Consider the following 20,620-nt stretch of genomic DNA (forward strand, 5'->3'; position numbering starts at 1 on the left):
ATACGTCAGTCTTTGAAATTATCACAGAATTGTCATATCCATTCCTACTAGAAAATGAAGAGATGATCTTAACAATGGTCTCCATAAAATCTGTAAAAGCCAGTAGGCAGTGATTTCTGTAATGCATGTGGATTAAAAGTCAGTGATTGTGCTGGTACCTTTGGCTTTAGCCCAGAATAAATGAGCAGCAGTGGGACAGGCCATAATTAAGTATCATGTGAAGCTTTTATTGTATGTGTGTCATGGAGTACCCTCTGGTAAATGTTGCTGTATTGACATTAGAAGAAAAAGACTTTAAAATCCTTCTTGGTTTCTTTTGGGATACTTAAAACAGCGCCAGCACCAGTTCATTCCTACACCCCTGCCAACACGGAGCCTGCGAGTCGCCCTCCCTGGGTAACAGATGACTCCTTTTCCCAGAAATTTGCACCTGGAAAATCCACCACCACTGTCACAAAGCACATCCTACCAAGGGGTGCTCCAGTGCCACCTCCTGCCTCAATTTCTGCTTACCCGTCTCCAGTTTCAACTTCTTCCCAGCCCCCTGCATTAGCCCGGGGAACAGTTCAGAGGGCGGAGCGTTTTCCAGCCAGCAGCCGAACCCCCCTCTGTGGGCACTGTAACAGCATCATTCGGTAAGGTCATGGGCCTTTGAAGAGGGATGAAGCAGGAAAAAAAGTATTAGAGAGACTGGTTATTGTACATTAATGTACAGTACCAGAGCCTAAGACTCTGTTAAATTACCCAGCAGGGATGTCTGTTGTCTGCTTCATTAATTTAACATCTCCAGAGCTCATTTTGTTGTTGTGTGGTTCACTTTTTATCACTGCAAAGTTATACATGCTAATTGTTTGGCTCTTGGATGCTGCAGCAAATCACTGCTTGTTTTTAAACAGGTTTCTGATCCTAAGGTAATCCTTTGAAGGAGGTTCATGCAACTTCATTGGGAGAGTTGGGGGGCTGGGGGCAGAGGGATTGTGGAGGGAAAAGGAACAAGGCATCATTTTGGAACAGCAGCCAAATGTAATTGTTGCTTTTGTGTCTGGAGAAAGATAATGCCTATACTCTATTACCAGTGATCATAGCATGCCTCTCCCTTCTCCTCTCCCAATTCATTCTGCTGGACCAGTGCCTACTGTTAGCCTGTGCACTGCTATCCAACTTCAGGTAATCCATGTTTAATGGCAGTCTTCCCCACTAAAAGGAGCTGGTTTGGTGATGTGGAACTGCTGATTATTGCCCTTTATATAATCTGAAATGGAAATATTCCAGTAATAATCACTGTATCTAACTAGAATCACCAGAGTCAATCACCAAAATGAATTCAATGTGTTTGCCACATAATGAAACAGCGAGTTGTCACCTGATAGTCTGACGTTTCTAGAACATGCCACATGCAGTGCTCTCAGAAGGAAAGAAAGCAGGAGACTTTAGGAGCTGTTGTGAGGTGTGGGTGTGTAAGGCTGGAAATTTGCCTGTTATTTCATGCTTCAAATAGTAGCATTATCTTCTGTGCCTTTGGCCTTTTACTCTTGTCTTTGCATCTGCTTGCTAAGACCACTCACAGCTACCCAGATATGAAAACAACTGATTTTTCCAACGGTTGTCTGTAAATGCAGTGTATGGAACCAAACAATAATGAAATGTTTTAACCAATTAGCAGTGTGTTTTGAGTAATGGTCTTGAAAAAGACCACTTCTGTTCGGGCTTCTGAATGTTGTTTTAATATGTATCTCGTGGTTCAAGTAGCTTCTTACACTTGTACATGGGTGTCTGACAAAGTGGGTTTGCAGTCAGGGTCATGACATCTTTTTTTTGCAATACAAATAAGATCATTATGATTGTTTCCAGAGGTCCTTTCCTGGTAGCCATGGGTCGCTCTTGGCACCCAGAAGAATTCAATTGTGCTTATTGCAAGACATCCTTGGCTGATATGTGCTTTGTGGAGGAGCAGAATAGTGTGTACTGTGAGCGCTGCTATGAACAGTTCTTTGCACCAACCTGTGCCCGATGCCGCACTAAGATTATGGGGGTAAGAGAACAAGATTAACCCTTTCTGCAACTGCATGAATCCCTGAAATAGTGAACTAGTTTAGACTGTAAGCAGTCAATGTAGATGTTTTATTATTCCGTCCTTTTAAGATTTATTTCCCAGCTTGTTGAATATTTCAGAATGAGAAACCTATTACTTTATAATAATTTTTATCCATCTGAAGTCTTGGATATTTCTGTACCTTATTGAGCTCAAAGACAAAATATGTAATCCAGTTACCATCTCACTGAGTGTAAAATAAGTAGCACTTTCTGGATAGTACTTTGCTATCTGATACATATTATCTTACTTTTATCTTTCTGTTCCTTATATTTATAATAGAGACTTGAACTGCATTTTTATTTCTTACATGGGATTTAGTCAAAATTTCAGTGGAGAAATCAGTGATGTTGAGAAGAGGCCCACTGCTCTTGCTGCAACTCACTGGTAGTTAGCAGCTCAGCTGTTGAGGAATTCTGCTGGCTTCTTATAGTTAAGGAAATACAGAATAGATACAAAGATCTGAATTCCACAAAGGCAAAAATACATGCCACTTTTGTCTTAAAGGACTCGTGTACAAGTAAATGTACAATTTCATTTGATCTCCACATACCTTAGATGGTAGTGAGGTTGGAATACCATCAGTAATTTTAGCAGTGTTTTTATGCATGCAGTAGTAGTGAATGTATGACATGATCCTCTCAAATAAAGAAGCAAGGAGTCCCACACTGGTTTTCCACTGCTTAACTGCCACCATTTGACATCTGTCTAAATGTTGGCATTACAGATGCTCTTCTCTGCAACTGCCAATTAGGGGTGGCAGCATCAGACATTGATGGTGAAGCTCTGGCTCCAACCAAGTCTCATTTGCTGCTGCGGCAGAAGTAGTAATTTATAGCAGAGTGCTGACTTAACCTACCTAATGAATGCTGGCACAAATCAGTTTCCCATTATGGATTTTCATCAGGAAAATAGCAAAGATGCCAGCCGCCTCTATTTATATTAATAAGATTTCTCAAGCTATTTTTGCTTCTTACCTCACTGAGATTCATAAATGGATCCAAACCTATTTATCAGCGATAGTTGTTTTGCAAACAGTATCAGAAGTTAATGAATCTCAAATGGTGATTCTCTAATGAGATATATGGCAAATCTAAATTAGACTATTTTGTCTATTCACTCAATTGAAAGCATGGAAGAGGACTTCACTCCATTTTGCCATAATCAATGGACATTAAAAACAATCTTTAAAAGAGAATCAAAGTCTATGTGTATAATTGGAAGCAACATAAAATAGGATCTAGATTCTCAGCTGGTATAAATCAGTACTGTTTCACTGAAGTTAATGAAGTTAATTTACACCAGTTATGCAGCTGGCCCTTTGAAATCTGGACTATTTGACAGAGATACACGGTCATCATCCTGGGTACATGTAAGATTGACAAATTAGCAAGTAGCTGTGCATCAGAGCCCAGTACAGCAGCTTTTGGACTTGGATGGCTTCTGTATGACAAAAGAATGAAGCAGTAATAGAGATTTCTCCATACGGGACAGAAGTAAGCTGATGAAATCTAGATGTGCTCATCTTAAGAGAACATCAGTTGCACAGAATTAGGGCTTTTTGTGATAAACACATGACCTAGGAACAGACATGCAGATTCATTTTTAGTAATCACATAAATTAAAAGAACCTTTCCTTTTTTAAAAAGATTTTCAGTTTGTGACTCATTCTTGTAAGAAGTGTAAAGAAATTACTACATAATCTAGATTACTTTGAAACAACAGACTTACACCACTTACTCTTGGTCTTAGAAAAACTAAAATTTATTTAACAAATCATACTCTTGCATTGAAGAGTTCATACTGGTCGTGTCAAAACAAAGGAGAAAATAATCAGAATCTTTGTGCAGAATCTCTCCTGCAACAGCGACTGGGCATGTTGATACAAACTGCTGGCTGAACCATGTTGTTTCACTTTGGCAAATACATTGTTCTAGAAAGCTTGCAGTCCTATTTCCTCTTTCTTTCCAAAAGGAGCCCAATTTCTGTCATAATTCTTTCTTTTGAGGAGGGGAATTGGCTGATACAGAGGGGAAGAATTTAGAGCATCTCTGCCTTGTGTTTGTTCTCCAGGAAGAAGTTGCAGGGCTGGCTATTCTGCTGGAGATTTTTGTTGGTTTGTTTGTTTGTTTTACAGGAAGTGATGCATGCCCTAAAACAGACTTGGCACACAAGTTGCTTTGTCTGTGCTGCTTGTAAGAAGCCATTTGGGAATAGCCTGTTCCACATGGAGGACGGGGAACCTTACTGTGAGAAAGGTATGGCAATCCTGACAGGTCTGCACAGTAATCGTGTGCTTCATGTCCATGGAACGTAAGAATAGAGCAGCTGACGAACAAAATAGTATCAGTTACCCATCCAGCATGGATTATGTTTCCACTCTCCACATATTCAAGTGTTTGTGTCTCTGTATTTTGCTCCAGTTTATATGAGAGAATGGCAGAGCACTGGTCTTTGCCTCAGTGTTCACAATGCCTTCCCTCACTTCTTTCCCTTATGATACTTTCTTTTCCTACACATTTTCCCCTGTTCCACTCCACTCCTTGGTGTATTCTGCTCATCAGAAATGAAAGATTAGTCTTCTAGGGCTGCCCACAATCTCTCTCCTGAGTTGCTGGAGCTATGACCTCCGATGCTGCTGCCTCACCCTAGAATTGTTCAACCAACACTTTTGAAAAGATAGCTCTGCACAGATGTGCAACACATGGTAGTGCAGATTTTGCTTCCTGGCTGCTGCAACAGACAAACTGCTTCTTGCCAACTAAGAAAGGCAAAGGCCGTGTTTTCCCAAAATGGTACTTGCCATGCAAATGAGTTGCCTGACATACTTAGGAAGGAGTTAAGGTTTAAGTGGTATTCCCTCTGTATTCCCCTTGTGCATTCAGTGAGCTCCTGGCCTACTTCTCTCTGGTGGTTCCTTCCTTATGGTTATGCAATTCAAATTTTACAAGTCAGAGTAGCTCTTGGTGAAGAGTAAAAACCATACAACATGACTGACTAAGTACCCTTTAAAACTGGATACTTTGTCATACCATCTAATGACTCTCATGAATTCCATATACCTTTGGAATTTCCACTAATATTTTTCAGTGTTAAGCCTTTCCAAATCACACTTGATAAAGTAAAGCTGTATTAATCAGCAACTGTGGGGTTTCCATAATGTTCTCTCTTAATGCAGAAAGAACATTAATCCAAGCATGGAAACTTGTAACATTCCCTTGTCATTAGACTCTTTTGTACAACCATATTTGTCCTATGAATAGATTCCACATATATTAAAGCTAATTTGAAAGTAATGTGAGAAACATAACTTCAAATTCCATGGATTTTTTGTTTGTCTTCTACATTTGTGATGATAAATGTCATACTGATAGGGGTTCTGGACTGAGTTTGTATTTAAATAATGAAAGAAGAGAAGGAAATTTCAGTAGGAGTGTTTCAGTAAATGTAGTAGGAAACTGAACAAAAACAAAACATTCATTGTCTGGAAATGTTCTATTTCTCTTGGACTTAATAGGATTACATTAAGAGTTTATTCTAAGTTTGCTTTCTTGTTTTGTTTTAGATTATATTGCTTTGTTCAGCACAAAATGTCATGGCTGTGATTATCCTGTTGAAGCTGGAGATAAATTCATTGAAGCTCTTGGACACACTTGGCATGACACCTGCTTCATTTGTGCTGTAGGTTCTACATCAAATACTATCTCACTCCTTTATACTCCTAAATTGTGTGGTAACATCAGAAAACCTGAAAGCAGGAATAACTAACATATGCTTAAGGATGCAGAGGGATGGAATTTCATTTTTTACTTGCATTTGGAGAAGGATGGGAGTAATCTTTCTTCTCCACCGTAAACTTTTACTAGAATTATGAAATTTGACCATCCTGAGTGTTTTCTAATAAAACATCTAGTTTTAGATAGTACATACAGCAGTACAAACCACTACTGCTGTTATTCTTTCCAGTGTTTGCCAAATAAAGATAGAGCAAGACTGAAAATAAATTAACACCATACTGAATAGTATAACCATAATCTTACTTACAAAGCAGTGAAGTTTGGATTTCCATGCTGAATGCTTGTTGAAACTTGCAAAAAGAAGTCTGTTTAGAGAGCATGAATAGTAATTAGCATAGAAGTTGGTCAAACTCTTCAATCTGTGGTGTGCACACAGCTCTAGAGTGTGGCCATATTCCCACACTCTGCACGCAAAGCAGAAAAATCCATATGATAAACAGTACTTTCATCTGGTTCTAATACCACTGAGCAGCTCTGCAACATATTATTCCTAAGGTAATAATACCTAGAATCTCTAATTAGCTAAAAACAGTATGTTGGTCACACCAAACTGACAGTGACAATTTCTAATGTTTGTTTAAGTCTAAAATTTAGGTAGAATAGTTGAAAGTATAGAAATGTTTATAAATATCTGAAGCTAAACTAGCTTTACAAAAAAGTGTCTTGTGAAAACTGAGGTCTTTTGGAAATTCTAACATACAAAGAAACACTAAGGGAGTTTCCTTCACAAGCTAACAGCTCTTAATCACTTATAAATATTGATCACTTATAAAGACACTTTCTCTGAATATTTAATATTCTTTTGTGCTTGTTAATTTGCCTTAGCTACCCAGTTTTCTGTGGAAGTGATAGTTTTATTATATGTTGTTAATATGCAATTCTCACAGCGGGGGTCTTTTGAAGGACCTAACTTTATTTCTTTCAGTGGGTTAAATCAAGTGCAAATCCATACATGACTCCTAAAGACTATCAAAGAAATGCATGGGTAGAAGAGCAATACAGTTGAAATTGATAACCACATCTTTCTCCCTTTTGTTTTTCCTTAATTCTTCCTGATTGTATTTATTATTAATTTTAGGTATGCCACGTGAATTTGGAAGGTCAGCCATTCTATTCCAAGAAGGATAAGCCACTGTGCAAGAAGCATGCCCATGCCATCAATGTTTAAAAGAAGTGTTGGTAGTCAGTAATGCTGGGGTAAAACAGATGACTAACTGGGCAATCATAAAGTTGATAACCATGGCTAGCATTTCTCTTGGTAAAAGCTGGAAGTTGGTACTTCTGAAGTTTAACTTTATCCTCTTTTGTAAATGCAGAACGTGCTTATTGCAAAGTTCATACAAAAGTCTACTGAATGAACTAATGAACTAGTCCATTATTAGAGCAACAGTTGGGGGAAATATTGAAATTAACTAAAACCTTAATATAAAAAGTAATGTGCAAATATAGTTTTAAGTTAACTACCCACAGCAGATTTACTGCTTAGACCACACACTGGTGTTTAAAAACAACTGGAAAACTCTGTACTAAGTCATTTTCTTTCACAGCAAGAATGAGTAAGTGCCATATGTACAGTCATCTGTAGAACCAAAGGCTTTCAAAGGGAAATAAATAGATTAGGGCTTCCTCTAGGAAAAGTGAGTGCTATTCCATTATGTTGTGGTGCTACCTCATAGCATCAGATATTTTAGATTCTTTCCAAATAGCAAGTCTGCCTTGAATCCATATGTAGCTGGGAAGCCTAGGTGACAATCCATAACAGTTTGAAAATAAAATGGTTGGGTCAGCCTTGCTAGTGCACTTGGCTTCTATGTGCACAGTAAATAATTCACTTTCAAATCATAATGGAAAAGGACAGCTGGCTTTCTCCGAATTGCTCTTACACTGAATGGAATAGAGCTGGCTGGAAAGGCCAGCTTTTAATTCAAAACCAGTTTTCCTTTCCTCCCATGGAAAAAAATAGATTCAAACTTGCTGTGGTTTCTAATTCCCACTGATATCAGAGGGAGGTAGGAACCTCCATCTGGATCTTCAGGCTGGCGAACACAAGAGAAACACATTCATCTAGCACAACTAGGTTTGGGAGCTAGCCTGCAAAAATTCCCTACTCTATCCCACATAATTAGGAAAAAGGCATTTTTTTTCCTACAGTAAATGAATGTTGCTTAAATATTCATAAGGCAGCAGGCACATACTCTTTATTCCTTTCCTTTGTTTAAATGCAACACATCATGAATTGTAGCAGTTTTTGCCATTGGAAAACAGCAGCTATGTTCCAACAATTAGGATAACCATCTTTTCTAACAACCATAAAGGCATCTCTCCTAATAGCTTGAGAACAACTTTCAAGTTGTTCAAACAGTTATTTATAGAACTCTATAGAAACTAGCAATACTTGTAGTACTGATAATACTTTTGAATGTTTGAATATCAGTGACTTTTCTATTGGAGACAGCAGTTCTGTCTGATGGAGTTAAGATGGAAAGTCTGATCACCATTCGAGCTTTATTAACTCATTTAAGTGAGAATTACAATGTGTGCGCTGACAGCTTGCAGTACTGACAGTTTTTAATTAGTACTTCTGAGGCTGAGGATGCTTTCTGTGGGCCACATGCTGGTGCCATCTGCACCTATTTACCTTGTGTTTTGAGTAGCAAAAAATTACATAACATTGTCTGTCATTTCCCTCCCATGGGTAATGCCCGTTTCATGGTAATTGGTGTGTCTTTTAAGGGATGAAAAACTATCCAAAGCTTGGGGTAGGAATAAATGAAATTTGGAGTTCTAATATAAGAGTTAAGTTAGCTGCAGGCAGTCTGCATCTTGGACAGAAATAACAACCTGAACTGCCTGTGGCAGTTTTGACATGTATGACCTGTATTTATTGAGTAGGTATGTTAGTTTTCACTGATCTTAGCAGTGATCTGCTCTGCCTTGCTACAGGGTCAGATTTTTGTATGCATGAATTATTCTAAAACACTAGTGCATTATATGCAAAGCCTTTTTTTTTTTTCTATAAGCAAGCAAATTTTCTGTTTTCAGTTGGTGCTGGGCTGGTGTGAATATGGTTCCATAGATTACAAAATCCAAAGATGTGGCTCATAATGTTCCCCAGAAGAATAAATCGTAATTATGGAAGTTAAATATTTTTTTACACTCATATTTGACTTCCTTAAATACATATTCACAACAGTGAGAAAATTCTGCATTTCCTTTTCATTTTTCAGTGCCATTCAACAAAATGCTGTTTATTATTATCTGTTATTTGAGAGATTTCACATCAGCATACTGTATACTGAGACTGCATTGAAGATTTCCTTTAGGCAGATTTGTGTGTTGGCCGCTGACTGGGACTGGCCTCTGACTGCAACATCAGAACAGGGAGTCAGGCTTCACAGGAAGGGCTTGTGATGGATGCCTCAGGAGAATTTCATGAGGTCTTTCACCTCTGATCTGCATGTGTTTCTATGTGTGTGTCTCATTCTCCCCTCCACCTTCCCCCTCAATGTCCCTATAAGCTTCCTCTTCGCTGGCAGTATGAAGGATAAATCTTTTTAGGATCTGGCCAGAGATGCTGGGCTGCAGCTTAGGGAGTACAGTCTGTGAAAAGCTGCTGGCAGGCAGCATGGCTGGGACTGAACTCCCTCAGGTTCCCTGGGAATCTCAGACTGGCAGCTGAAGTGGCCCAGATCAGCCTGGAGTTATTGGCATGGAGTGGGGAGGGGAGGCTGGGATCAGAGAAGGGAGAGCACCTTTGGCAGCCAGAATGTAGGGGCTCTGCAGGCCTCTGGAGACCAGCCTGGAGTTATTGGCATGGAGTGGGGAGGGGAGGGGAGGCTGGGATCAGAGAAGGGAGAGCACCTTTGGCAGCCAGAATGTAGGGGCTCTGCAGGCCTCTGGTTGAGTGGGAGAAGGTGAGGCACTGAGGAGATGGGAAGCCCTTCCTGAGGCTGGGGTTGGAGGGGGGGAATAGCCAGGTAAGGCCAGTTTCACCAAGCTGGCATGTCAGCTGGGGTGGGGCAGCCAGGAGGACTCACTACAGTCAGGGAAAGGGCTTGAAGTAAGAAATTAGGGTACAAGTAGTTCCAAATAGCCCAGAGAGATGGTTTGAATACGTACAGAAGGGGCGAGCAAGGATCCAATCTGTTAAATTCGAAGTCTGGACTGCAGGAAAGGGAATGCAATGTACATAAGCAGAGCTGAGCTGGCTTGCAGGGTGGCAACAGTGAAAATGCAGCAGCACAGACTTCAGTGGGAGCTGTACTGGCTTGAGAGAGTCCTGAAAATTTCCTTGGGCAGAGAATCTGCACTGTAGCACATGCCCTGACTCCAGCTGGTGTCTGAGCAAGTGAGATTAAAGCTAGTTTACATATCACTATATGAGGTACAGTGGTATCTCTGAATGAAGAACAGAGATACCCTGAGGATTATCATGTAATAAAAATTTCCTGTTATGACTTGTGCTGCTTCATAATGTGGTCCAAAAATAGGGAATCCACGTACCCGCCCTTGATATCTCTATTAAGATACAATTTTTGCACATATCTGAACCAGAAATTTGTGAATAATAATGTAGCATTTTAACTTTCACAAGGGTAGAATATCACATAACTGCTGATACTCTTCTGATACATGTCACCTTTGTGATATGGAGAGGGTAAAATATATATAATAATATATATCTCTAAAATTCAAGATACGGCCTTTTAACTATCACTGAAAATAGTGTTGTACAAAAATATGCAAGATGAAAAATGTGTACTTGATCATGTTTTATGTCTTTTAATAGATACCTGGGATAAATCCTAAGTTCTTCTGAGTATTTCTTTTCATTCTAATTAATGTGAGGTTTTACCCAATAAAACAAAGATACTGTACCTCTGAATGATCAATTAAAAAGATCTGTATTTTATATAACTAAAAAGTGTTCAGTAACTTTTCAGTCGGAGGATTCAGAAGCTATTTTAATGCTTTTCTCTCTTTTGGTGTTCTTTTTGCAGAGCAGGGTAAATTAAATGTTTCCAAAGAAGGCCACTTTTATTATGTGGGCAGAAAAAACAGCCTTAGAACTTCTTTTTATTAGTTTTTACTGTATTGGATTCACACATTACAGATTTCTAAAATCAATTCAAAACAAGGAAAAATACTTTTCTATTGGTCCTTCAGTGGTCAGTACTTTGGGTGAAATGTTCTGCTAAAGATTACTTGTATTTATGTTTAAATAATGTGGATGTCCACAGCACTGAACACATTCATTAGTGTCTAATGCTGGACACACTAATGTTTGTTTGCAATACTCGTCTCCTGGTAGTGGATATTAATTTGTTTAGTATTTATAAACATCAGAATTTGAAACTGAGTGATTTATTGCCTGCAGTGATCATATATTAGAAGTCTAGGTTTTAAAATATTTTGACATGTTGACTTGATGCCACAAGTGCCCTTGCTTTTAGATAGATATTTTTTCCTAAGTTCCTAGTTATTTCAGAACAGAATGTCGTGTGGTTTATGAGATGTAATTACCTTGCATGGATTATCTCTGCCAACATGAATAAAACAGTCTAGTAATAAAAGCAATGTGCAAATACAGTTAAAGCTTTATGATCTGGGTATATTTATTAATATGGCATGTGAACAGCTGACAGATTTCAGCCATGTAATATCAGTAAGAAAGCATACACAAGCTTGTACTCTCTACTTCAGACTTGAAAATAAAATTTGAAAGCATTGGTTTCAACTTTATTGTATATCAGTCTTGAATATTTTATTGACCAAAAAGTGCTGTTTTAAACAAATATTAGTATGCTTAAAACATTCAGTCTGCTAACAGTACGTGTTGTAACTTAGCAAGACCTGTATAGTCCCAGACCTTATTGTCAACAAATACTGTTTATAGTAACTTTGTAAGGAGTGGGTAGATCCTGTCTTCAGTTACATGGATGCATCTGCAAACAAAGTTTGACTGCGTAAGTTCAGGTAGGTGTTCTTCCATTTCTTAGCAGAAGTTATTTAAAATACACAAAATGTTTTAAACATCTTCATTGAGCTCTAGTGCCAAGAAATATGTACAAATGAAGGGATGACTTCATGTAACAGTGTGTTTTATAAAACAGCCATTTCATACATTCCTGTTGCACACCTCTCAGGAATGCAGGCTTTTTAGAGATACAACTAAGTATATTACACATAATTAAGAAATTAGATGATAAATGGATAGACTTGGATTTAGATGCCATTACAAAGTATAGCATCAGGAATCACAACTTTGTGCACTTCTGATTTTATTTTACAGCCCTAATTTCCGTTTACAATTTGCATAAGGAAATACAATTGAAAAGAATGCCCAGTATTTACACAGTATTTTGTCCGATCAAAATTGCTGTTTTTCAGATTGTCTGTTCTGACCTTTAACCTTTGCACAAGACAGTGCTTCCTAAACTGTGCACTGTGATCCCTGGAGAGTTCAGTTGTTGGAACTGGGAGCAATAGAGGCATAAGCACAGCACCGTGCCAGCTGACAGGGTGGAAAAAGTGAATAGAGCAAAGTTCATTACTAAAGGACATGGTGCAAAATAGTTTGACAAGTGCTGCATTAAGGGATTCTTACCAGAGATTCTTAAAGAGAGATTATTGCTCTGAAGAAAATGGTGATTTCAAAAGTACAGGCTTTGGCATTGTTTCCCCCTCCCACCCCAATTGTGCATCTTGAATTCAGCCAGTTTCTGTTGATTAAGAAAGGAAGGAATGTGTGAATAAGATTACTGAACCCATTATTGAATACACAATGAAATGCTTTGTTCTGCCATGCAAACCAGTGTTATGGATGAGATTCAGACTATATTCAGGCATAAATTCTGTATGTCTATGAAATATGCCCTTGGATAGCTGTTAAAATACAGTTCCTCCTTCTCTTAGGAAGATTACATCAAAAGAAAACAGTAAGAAACGTGTATTGTACTAATAAGGACTGTCAGGCTGAGTCACAAGAATTTTCTCTGTAATAAAGATAAGAAGGGATTTTTTTTTTAACAAAGCTAAACTTTTGAACAAAACATTTTTCCTTTAAAAGTTTCCAGATTTTAACTGTTAGAGAATAATAAATTAGTATGCATAAAGTATCATTAATAAATCTGCCTCTACTACAAAAGTATTTTCTAATCTTACTACTTCAGAAATTAGATTATTTTCATTAATGACAAAGATGTTACGGAAATTCTTCTGCTTCCACTTAGTTTTACTGTGCATAGTGTTACTGAAAAAAGAGTTGAGATTTATTTTTATTAGAAGATATAGATAAAAATACAACCTTGAATTGAATGAAGGTGATGGTTCTTCCAGTGCTTGTGGAATGAATGCTGCCTGCTACACTAAAGCCAGAAAACTTGCTGTTCTTCTAGATTTATTCTCATGGTGTATTAAAGAGGATGTTTTGGATTTTTAGGAAGTTTAATAAATATCTATAGCCATAATTAAAGATCTCATTTCAAAACAAAAGAATGATTTACAGTGCTTAAATTATTTTAAGATCTAATCACATGTAGACTGGAAAATAATGTTGGGATCGAGGTTTAGTTTCATTTAAAGAAATCTTCATGTTGACTAATGCAGGAATTCCTGCATGCATGCATGTATGGGACATGTATGTGGATTAAAACACTCAGAACTGAGATTCTGATTTCCTTTAGGTGGACGTGTTTCATACCTGCACTATTTGAGCCTAAATTGTTGTCATATAGTCCATTTACTATATATAGGTTAAGAATAATCCATTAATCTGAGTGTACCTTGAGACCTGGCTTTTGTTATCTGTTAGGTATTTGTGCTTTATGAAGTAACAACTCCACAATTCTGATGGCATAGGAGATGTAGGAGCAGAAAAAAGGGCACACTTTCAAAAAATATGGCTTCATATAAAAAACAGGGATTCAGGAATAAAATTTTTATTTGTGCATTATAAACAAAGACCAGGTATTTTTCTTTCACAACCAAATATTCTTCTGCTGTCCCCTGCACATTCCTTCACAGACTTTATTTTTCTTCCTGCACATTTTTCCCTGTACTGACTCCAAGGATATTGTAAATTTCCCTGTGATTAATGCACATTAATTCCTGTTCCTTACACAGGCCTGTAAGCTGTGGGGTAAAAGGTGACAGTGGGCTGTGCTGTTCATGTGACTGTATTCAGCCCACTGCATCCTGCAAATACCAGACTTCCTGAGATTTATTGTGGATACACAATATAGATGACACTAATTGAAAGTTTCTGCTTTATTGCATGTACACTACACAGCATCTACCTCTGGCCAAAAAGTCCTTGCAAGAAATCTGAAGTGCTAGCCAGGGATTCTGGTTCTAGCTGTGGCCTCAAATAGAGCATACCTGAATCTAAACTGTGTGGTTATAAAATAATGACAGAGCACAGTTTGCCTTTGAGATTGTATTCCCAGTGCTAGGTGCTGCAGCAAAAGGACAACAGGGCTGTTTTGTGGATGGTGATTTAGTACTATGTACTGCAGTTTCTGGAATGGGAGCCCTTCTGAGCTGCCATTCCTCTGTTACTGCACTGTGACACCAGTCTGAATTCAAACTTGCAAAGATTTCAGGTCATTTGGCAAAATTTACTTGTTTTCACGTTGAAGGACTCCCATGTTTTCCACATGTAACTTACTCAGCTTTGTGTTAGACATCCTGTAACAGATTGGAAGCAGTCTGCTGGTGCTAAGACTGTCAGACTTCTAGGACAGGAGACACTTCCTGAGAGATTAAATTCTCAGGGACAAATACATAACACATTACCCACCTTTTATAGACTTACATGGCTGGTGGTTGTTGGAGACTTCATTGACTCCCTAAGCAGTCTCAGAAGCTGCTCTCTGTTTAGAAGTTCTTTAAAAAGAAACAGTCAGTGTTAGTAAAAAGTAGATATTAAAGTTTGGGGGTAGTGTGTATCCTTAGGGTCCATATTTGCCTATTTAGTACAACTGCAAACAATTCTTGCCCCTGTGCAATTCTCACCAAAAAAAAAGAAAAAAAGCATAACAGAGGGCTGTTACTACTCCTCCCTAACTCTGGGTAAGAATCCTCATTCCCATCCAGCTTAGGGAAATTCACTGGCACAGGAAGGTATAAATTACATCTCTCTGTGCCAGCTTCAGAGAACCTGGCCACAAATACTTCAGCTGAGATGAGTTTGTTCATTTCTTTAAAGCACAGTGAGAAAGATTGTGCTTTCTCTGATCTTGTAACTTTAAAAAATATTAATAGAACAATCTTTAAGTAAAAAGACAGTTAAGTAAATGTTTATTTTATACCTTCATTATTAAGTACAACTACTTAAAAGTGAACAATTGCTATCAAAGAGGGCATACGCAAAAGTAGTAAAATGAGGGTAAAATATAGGAGGGTGAAAATGCAAAGAAAAAGTAGCTTTTAGCATAACAATTAACCACCCAATCTACCCTTCCTTTATTCCTTGCAGGGTAATTCGTTGTAAGTGAATTAATGGTGAAACATTCAGTAATAGGCCTTGGTAAGGAAATAGGAGCAGTGTATCAGGATATCCTTTTTCCGCCCCAGAGAACCAATACTTTCAATTTTATATACAACGGAAGTAATTAATTGTAACACAAAGAAGCACAGCTGTGTTTCCTGATGGTCACACATGCAATAGCTGCTATTGTTTAGCATTCTGAGTATGTACAATGCAAACTGTTCAACTGCTTGGAACATTTTATATTCTCAGGGATTTAATTTCTATTAGCAGCTTTTGAATCCATAGTGGCTTTTTAATATGCTATTATCTTAGATCCAATCCTGCATCCCTAATCAGGTAATTTTTTGCTGATGCCAGTGAGAGTTTATTAGGTGTAGCTGCCAAATGAGGAGATTTGCAGACACAGGCCAATTTCTCAGTGGAAGCAAAGGGAGTTACAGACTATTTTTCGGGATTTGCTTTTACCTGTATGAGTTCACCTTGTTCAAGTTACAGTTTCAGTTAATATTCAAGTATCTTACAGACTATGAGAGAAAAGCTTCATTGCTATGCCTTTAACTTCATTATATATTTTCAGACATTTTAGCTGACTGCTGGGACTGATACACAAGTATATCCTTTTATTATTCTGTAGACCTATATTATCTTGGTTTCACTAGAATATGAAAAAAGAGGTGAATGAGACTATTTTGCTGCATTTGCTCTTATTTAATAGCAATGTAGTCATGTTTAAAGGTTTGGACTGAGAAAAAATAATAAAGTGATTAAATTATTTCATTCATTTTTTTGTATAGGATTCAGATCTGTTTCATTCTAACCAGCTTGGAAGAACAGAGTATTTTCAGTCTCATAAATGTCCATCTTTGTAAATCTCTACAGCACCCACTCCTACAGCTGCCTGAAACACATCCACTTGAATCCAAGCCTCATGAGGACAAAGCTGTTATACACACCAAGACAGAAATTTTCTGTACTGAAAAGAATTCGCCTTGTGTAACAGCAGGTTTTAAAAACATTTCCGCTTTCAACAGTGCTCCAGTTTCAGGACAAAGCCTGAGCATCAGGCTTAACAGAGGAACTGTTAATACAGTGTGGGTTTGGATCTAAGGATTATTCAAACTTGTAAAAGAAACTAACAGATACCTCGTGTAAAAAAAAGGTGGAGGAACACAAACATTTAGCTTCTCTCTAAGTATTAATTAAACTTTTTTGTAGATCATTTAGCACCACTGACTGATAATTCAGAACATAAATTTTAAAATCAGCACTACACTCTAACGCTAAATACTTAATCTCCTCTGAGCAAATGAAGACTTTTGGGATTTTATGTGCATGCATCTAGGGGAGAACATATTACTAATTCTCCAAACAAACTGATATGAGTGAGGCACCCCAGTGAAGCGTCTGCTGAGCCTACAAATATTTTCCTTTTGCTTTGCTAAGGCTTTTAATGCTCTGGCTTTAAGAAAAACAAAGTAATCTGAAATGTTTCTTTGTATTTAGAAGGAGAGTTATCTCAGGGTTTATTACAACGTGGTGAGAAGACTGCAACAAGGGTTTTGTACATGGGAATCCATAAAAACAAAATCGTACAGCTCAACTAGGCACAGGAAGGAGAAACAGAAAAAGCAGCAGGAAGTTTGGTCCTTGACTGGGAAGGTGTCTCCCAGAGCAAAGTGCTCCCATCACTGCAGCCCTTTGCCACACCAGTGGAGTCAGTTCCTCCTGCACAGCTCAGTGAGGAATCAGCTCCCACCCTGCAGCAGCTGATGGGGACAGGTACAGCCATTCTGCCCTCCTTCCTCCACGGCCACCTGCACAAGGCTGAGGAAGAATCCCCTGCAGAAGCCCAAGTAACCCCAAAACACACCAAGTGCTTGAGCTGTGGGAAACTTTTCCTGTTTCCTTGTGCCCATGCTCTGCACATTGAACTGTCATTCCTTGGATTATTGCCACAGTGCTCTCCAGTGCTGCCCTGGACTCAGTTCCACACCACGCTGGTTGGACTTGAGGTTGAGCAGGGCTTGCCTCTTTACTACCACTGCTCCACTAGCATAAATTTTTAGAAAACATCTTTATTCACAGATTTTACTCTCCCTTATTGAATTAATTTTGCTTACATTTAAAGAACTTAATAAAATCCATGACTTTTTGTAAGTAACAAACAGCTGAATAAATTTTTAATCAAAAGAATATGCTTTCAAGTAAAATAATTCTGAAAAAGAGACAAAGCCAAATTCATGTCATATTAAGTGAAATAATTGTGTCCCTGGCTGAAGGGCAATATTCTTTTAATATGCAGCATGGAATATTTATTTTAGTAACAGTAACAGAGAAATACTCATCTAATTGCAAACAGTTTTCAAAAATATATTTGGACCACAGATTTAAGACATGAATTCCAGAGACTGAAGGGAAGGATGATCTACAAAGATGAAGTCCTATCACATGGCTGACTTTCTCCCTATATATACCTCTTTGTTCTTTTGATATTCAAGTTTGTAGTTCCCTAGTGATTCCAAGAATTAATAAGAAATTCCTGGAGAGGAAATAACAATGAAAGCAGCTGGAAGACTATCCAATTTTTTTTTTTTTTTAAATACAGTTCTCTTTATCATGACAGTCAGTTTTGAAGTGCTTCTTCTATATCTCATGTTAGACTTCCACATCTCATCTTGGCCAAATGTCAAATGAAGGTATGTTTATTTTCAGACTTCAGTGTTTTTTGAGTGCTGCTCAATTAACAAAACAAATACTTTGTGTTACCAAAACCTGGTGTGTCTGAGTTCTTGCAGATTCCTAAAATCCTCACCAGGTAAGATTGCTGCTGCTAACTAGCTTGCTGGAACCCTGTGCCCTTCTGAGAGCCCATCACCTAAAGTGTTCATTTTCTGGTTTAAAAAGGTTCCTCTACCTATCCTGGTAGAGATATTGGAAACATAAGTACTGCACTGTTTTGAAAGACCTCAGTATTTTCTATGGGATGTTTCATCAGACATCCATCACAATCTAAATACTTTCTAAGGTGGTTGTGATTCATCATTCTGGATTAGGATGCAGTTTGGTCTCCTGCAGCCCAAATATTATTATAATGTAGTTTGCTTTTGCAGACTTTATTTTGTGATTAAGACAAGGAGTTAACAGCACTCAATAATGCAGAGATGGGCATTACTTGCCATAGCAATACAAACTCATCCTCAGCAACACTGTTCCTGACCCAACAGGGACTGCCACTTGTGGGTATCTTCAGTGCCCAAGTGCCTTGAAAAGTACTGGCTGAGACAGCAATTTCTGCAATGTGTAAAGTTACCACACCAAGAACTGGATGAAAAGAGTTGATCCATTTCACAAAAAGGGTTAACTACATTTCAAGGCTAGTGGCTGTTGCTAAATTCATGCATCCTGGATTGAAATCAGCATCTAACATCTGACAAGTACTGGGCTGTATTAGCACACATTATTACTGAAGAGATGCTAGCACTAACAGCTTTGGTTCTGGTTGGGAGCACACACATGCATGTTGCATTCTTCTTCCATATTGAGTGTCTATTCTGCTGCTATAATCTGATAGTACATAGAGTGGAAGAACAGCAGACTCATATTTTCCTTTGAAATTATAAACATAAGCATAGGAGTTCTGTATTGCTTGGCATGGAAGCTGTGATTTTGTCTTTCTTGCAGGCTGGCTTTGTTTTGGACACCGACAGATTTTTCTGGATGATGGTGATCGGAAAAAATTTTGTAAAAGTCTAGTAAGACAAGACCTGCATTTTTAAATGCCTATCACCACAGTATCTGGCCACATACAATTATTAGGTGTGCCTTTACCTGCCTGCATTTTAAAGGAGTCTGTGAAGGTGATAGGTTTGAAGTTATACTTCCTCTTTTGTTTTGCTATGTAGGATAGTACACAAGTTAAGCACTCATCTAACAATCTGTGGGTAAAACACATGTGAGGCAGAATGCAGTGCCCTCACATTCAGAGGTGACAACTCTGGAGTGGAGTACACAACATTTACAAGTCCTATCTGATATTACCATGCAAAAATGGAGCTACACTGTGGAGAGGTCAACAAAATAAGCAAGCCCATGTTTCCCGCAATACAGGCACATGTGGCTATTTGGCACCAATAAGCCAGATTGCTTCCCAACTGGTTATTCTCTAGAAACAGTTTATCTGGGCAGGCATCTCCACACCAGCAATTACTGGTGTGTCCTGAAGGCCTAGAGAGTGTTTTGGTGTGCAGCAAAGGGAAACTGAGTAGGTCTGTACGATCCAAGTGATCTTCATTTCCCCCTGTAGCTGGCTTTGCGTGGCAAGTTCTTGATGCAGAGTAACCAAGTGACAGGACAGGTGAAAGGCAAGAGCACATCAGCAGCACAACTGCTGTCACATGGTTGAGTGAAGGATTAAAATCAGCAGCCCAGGTGGGAGCCGTGCAGCCTCCCCGGCACATGACACTGTCACTGGAGCTCCTTCTGCACTGCTGCTGGGAGACCTCACTTGAAGACAGACAGACAAATTATTACTTTTCCAATTTGTCCTAATGATAAGGAGCTTCAAAATACAATGCAAATCATGGCCTTCAGCATCCTTATCAGCAAGCAGAGCAGCTCATTGTAGAAGTTATAATGTATTCCAATCTAACTAACTGGGCATATTTATTTAGATACAGGAAATGGAAAAAGCAAACAAACAATGCTGTCCTTTGCAATGGAACTCTATCCCTCCTGCGGCACTGCAACGTCAGCTTTCCCAGAACTATTTTTCCACGAAGCTGAAAGGCCCATGTGAGTCCCTCATGTTTCCCTACGCTGCTGCCACCATTGCCTGCTCGCCGCCCTCCCCAGCGCACACGCAGCCCCCTACAACTCCCATCACAGCCGCTCCGGCAATCCTCCACCCCACCTGCTCTGTGAATCCTGGCAGCAGGTCCGCTTTCCACGGCACCAACCCCACCAGCACCTGGACGGAGCTTCCCGGCCCTGCAGCCAAATGCACCCGCAGCTGCTTTTCTCGACCCTCTTCAAGGCTAGCAGTGCTTCCATGATACCGGCTTGGCCACTTTTTGCCCTCACACCTTCCTGCCCTTTCCTAGAGGAGCTTCTTCACGGGGAAAGCGCTGCTGGGCGGCGGGGCAGGATAACGCCCGGGCCCGGGCGCCCAGCGACACGCTGGCCCGGGCTGCGGCCCGCGCTCCCGCCCGCGGAGGGGCTACTGGGGAGGAAAAGCAGGCC

General features: G+C 39.0%; 1 protein-coding gene and 1 long non-coding RNA gene across 10 annotated transcripts in view; one reads left to right on the forward strand and one right to left on the reverse strand.

The window, feature by feature from the left end:
- Positions 1-9,638, forward strand: part of LDB3 (LIM domain binding 3) — a 108,293-nt gene extending 98,655 nt beyond the window's left edge. For 8 of the 9 annotated variants that reach the window (XM_017746392.1, XM_017746393.1, XM_017746394.1 and 5 more), the window contains 5 exons: positions 335-635; positions 1,852-2,032; positions 4,230-4,350; positions 5,658-5,773; positions 6,968-9,637. In XM_017746392.1, the coding sequence (XP_017601881.1) occupies positions 335-635; positions 1,852-2,032; positions 4,230-4,350; positions 5,658-5,773; positions 6,968-7,057 (809 nt within the window). In that variant the 3' untranslated portion in view covers positions 7,058-9,637. Of the gene's footprint in view, positions 1-334; positions 636-1,851; positions 2,033-4,229; positions 4,351-5,657; positions 5,774-6,967 lie in introns of all 9 variants that reach the window. The other variant, XM_017746390.1, reaches the window with a different exon arrangement.
- A 1,982-nt stretch (positions 9,639-11,620) lies between these two features.
- Positions 11,621-20,614, reverse strand: LOC108449647. Its single transcript, XR_001865906.1, has 2 exons — positions 14,690-20,614; positions 11,621-11,834 (listed from the first exon to the last, which is right to left on the reverse strand). It is a non-coding gene; the product is annotated as an uncharacterized LOC108449647 (long non-coding RNA).
- Between the last annotated feature and the right edge of the window lie 6 nt (positions 20,615-20,620).

Source organism: Corvus brachyrhynchos, unplaced genomic scaffold, assembly GCF_000691975.1.
Source record: "Corvus brachyrhynchos isolate BGI_N302 unplaced genomic scaffold, ASM69197v1 scaffold279, whole genome shotgun sequence".
Lineage (NCBI taxonomy): Eukaryota > Metazoa > Chordata > Aves > Passeriformes > Corvidae > Corvus > Corvus brachyrhynchos.